Consider the following 1669-nt stretch of genomic DNA (forward strand, 5'->3'; position numbering starts at 1 on the left):
GTTGCCCTTCTGCGCGCCGCCACGCTGGGCAGCACCCCTCTGGCCAGGGGCGGCACGGGCGCCCGCTGCTGCGGGGCACCCTTTGCCGCGCCGCGGGCGCCAATCCCCTTCAGGCCCTTCACCTTCTTCGCGCGGGGCTTCTTGCCTGTCTTGATGCGGATCATGCCCTTCGCAATCGCCAGGTGGTTGATCGCGTGGTCAGACGCGGCCTGGCAGCGGAGGTAGCCGGCAATGCAGAAGGTCGTCGTGGTGCCGTTGATCACACCGTTGGCGTCCACATTCGCGATGGCAATCTGCACGGCGGAGTGGTCGTACGAGGTGATGAGGTTGTTGGTCGCGTGGCACTTGCGCGGGATGTACAGGTCCACGTTTACCCCCTCCTCGTTGAACGTACCGATCGTCGCCATTTGCGAGAAGCGTGCAAGAAAAAATTTAATCACCCTTGCGAAAAAAAAGACAGGAGTTGGGCAGAAATGAGAAGTTAAGTGCAATACGTGTGGGGAAGCCAAATTTCAACGAAGGCCAAAAAGAAAAAAAAACGAGTGACAAGACGAAAACAAAAGAAAGAAAAAAGGAGTTGGGCAGAAGATGGAGGCGAAGGTGGAGAGGCGTTCCTAACTCCAGTGCGGCGAGTGCAGCGGGAAAAACCCTGCGGGAAAATTCTCCTCCGTGCTTGCCACGGCATTTCCTCCCAACTTTCATCCTCCTTGTGCCTGTCGCGTCACTTCTTCTCTTCATCATCGAAGGTCAATTGTTTGAGTAACGCCTCCAGGGGGTCCTCGAAGGGCGCAGCTGGCGGCGCCGGCGCCGGTGGGGGCGGTGGCTCCGAGAAATAGTACTGCACTGGTGGATCCGTGGGTGGCGCGCTGAGGCCGCCGTCCTCCGGCGTGAGCGGAATACCCACCACCGCGTCGCTTGCCAACGGCGCCGTTGGGGTGGTCGATGCGGAGCGATCATTGCTGTGAATCGAACGCAGGGCCGTCGCGAGGCCCCCCTTCGCTGCGGGTTTATCCACCAAGCCCGAATCCTCAGCCACGCCAAGCAAGAGCTCCGCCCGCTCGTAGTACATCTCCATTCTCTGCCTAATTTGATACAACAAAAAGCGCCTTTCCGAGATGTTTTCGGTGGGGACCTCGTCGGCGACAGCGGCAATGATTTCCATGGCGGTAATGTAACTGCGCGCTGCCACGAGTGGGTTTCCGTCCGGCGTCTCCTCTTGACGTGCGCGGCAAATAAACTCCGTCGCCTGCTGCACACGCTGCGCGAGTGCAGTCATTACTAGTTTTCTTGCGTTTTCACCTGCCACTTCCAATCGCCTCTCGGATAAAGAGAGTTTGGTTAGCTACTGTAGACTTCCAACTGGCGCGCCTTCGCACGCATGCTCCAATGCCGTGGTAGAAAGAAGAGGAGGAGGATTGACCAACGAACCCAACAGTAAACACGCCGGCTCTCGCGACGCCGTTGCCTGAAGTCCCGTTGGGTCGGTCCCCCCATAAACGACGTCGGCGACTATAACGCAACTCCTCAGTGGAGTTTGCGCAAACCACAAAAACGCAAAAAAAAAAAACAGACGGCAACCCTTACCTAAACACATCCGTGCGGACGCTACATATGAACACACACAGACAGAGGCGTGTGCACAGTGAACAGCAAAAAGAATAAGTTTTTT

At 57.3% G+C, this 1669-nt stretch overlaps 2 protein-coding genes across 2 annotated transcripts in view; both read right to left on the reverse strand.

The window, feature by feature from the left end:
* Tco025E_03030 (putative 40S ribosomal protein S21) overlaps positions 1-407 on the reverse strand; it is a gene marked incomplete at both ends in the record, with an annotated part of 543 nt that extends 136 nt beyond the window's left edge. Inside the window, one exon of the mRNA XM_029369952.1 lies at positions 1-407. This exon is cut by the window's left edge and continues 136 nt beyond it. Within this exon, the coding sequence (XP_029229979.1) occupies positions 1-407 (407 nt within the window).
* Positions 408-721: 314 nt separating this feature from the next.
* Positions 722-1276, reverse strand: Tco025E_03031 (uncharacterized protein; the record flags this gene model as incomplete). Its single annotated transcript, XM_029369953.1, has 1 exon — positions 722-1276. The coding sequence occupies one exon, from the start codon at positions 1274-1276 to the stop codon at positions 722-724; it is 555 nt and encodes a 184-aa protein (XP_029229980.1).
* Positions 1277-1669: the final 393 nt, after the last annotated feature.

This window comes from Trypanosoma conorhini, assembly GCF_003719485.1.
Source record: "Trypanosoma conorhini strain 025E chromosome Unknown Tco_14.4_contig_00130, whole genome shotgun sequence".
Classification (NCBI taxonomy): Eukaryota; Euglenozoa; class Kinetoplastea; order Trypanosomatida; family Trypanosomatidae; genus Trypanosoma; species Trypanosoma conorhini.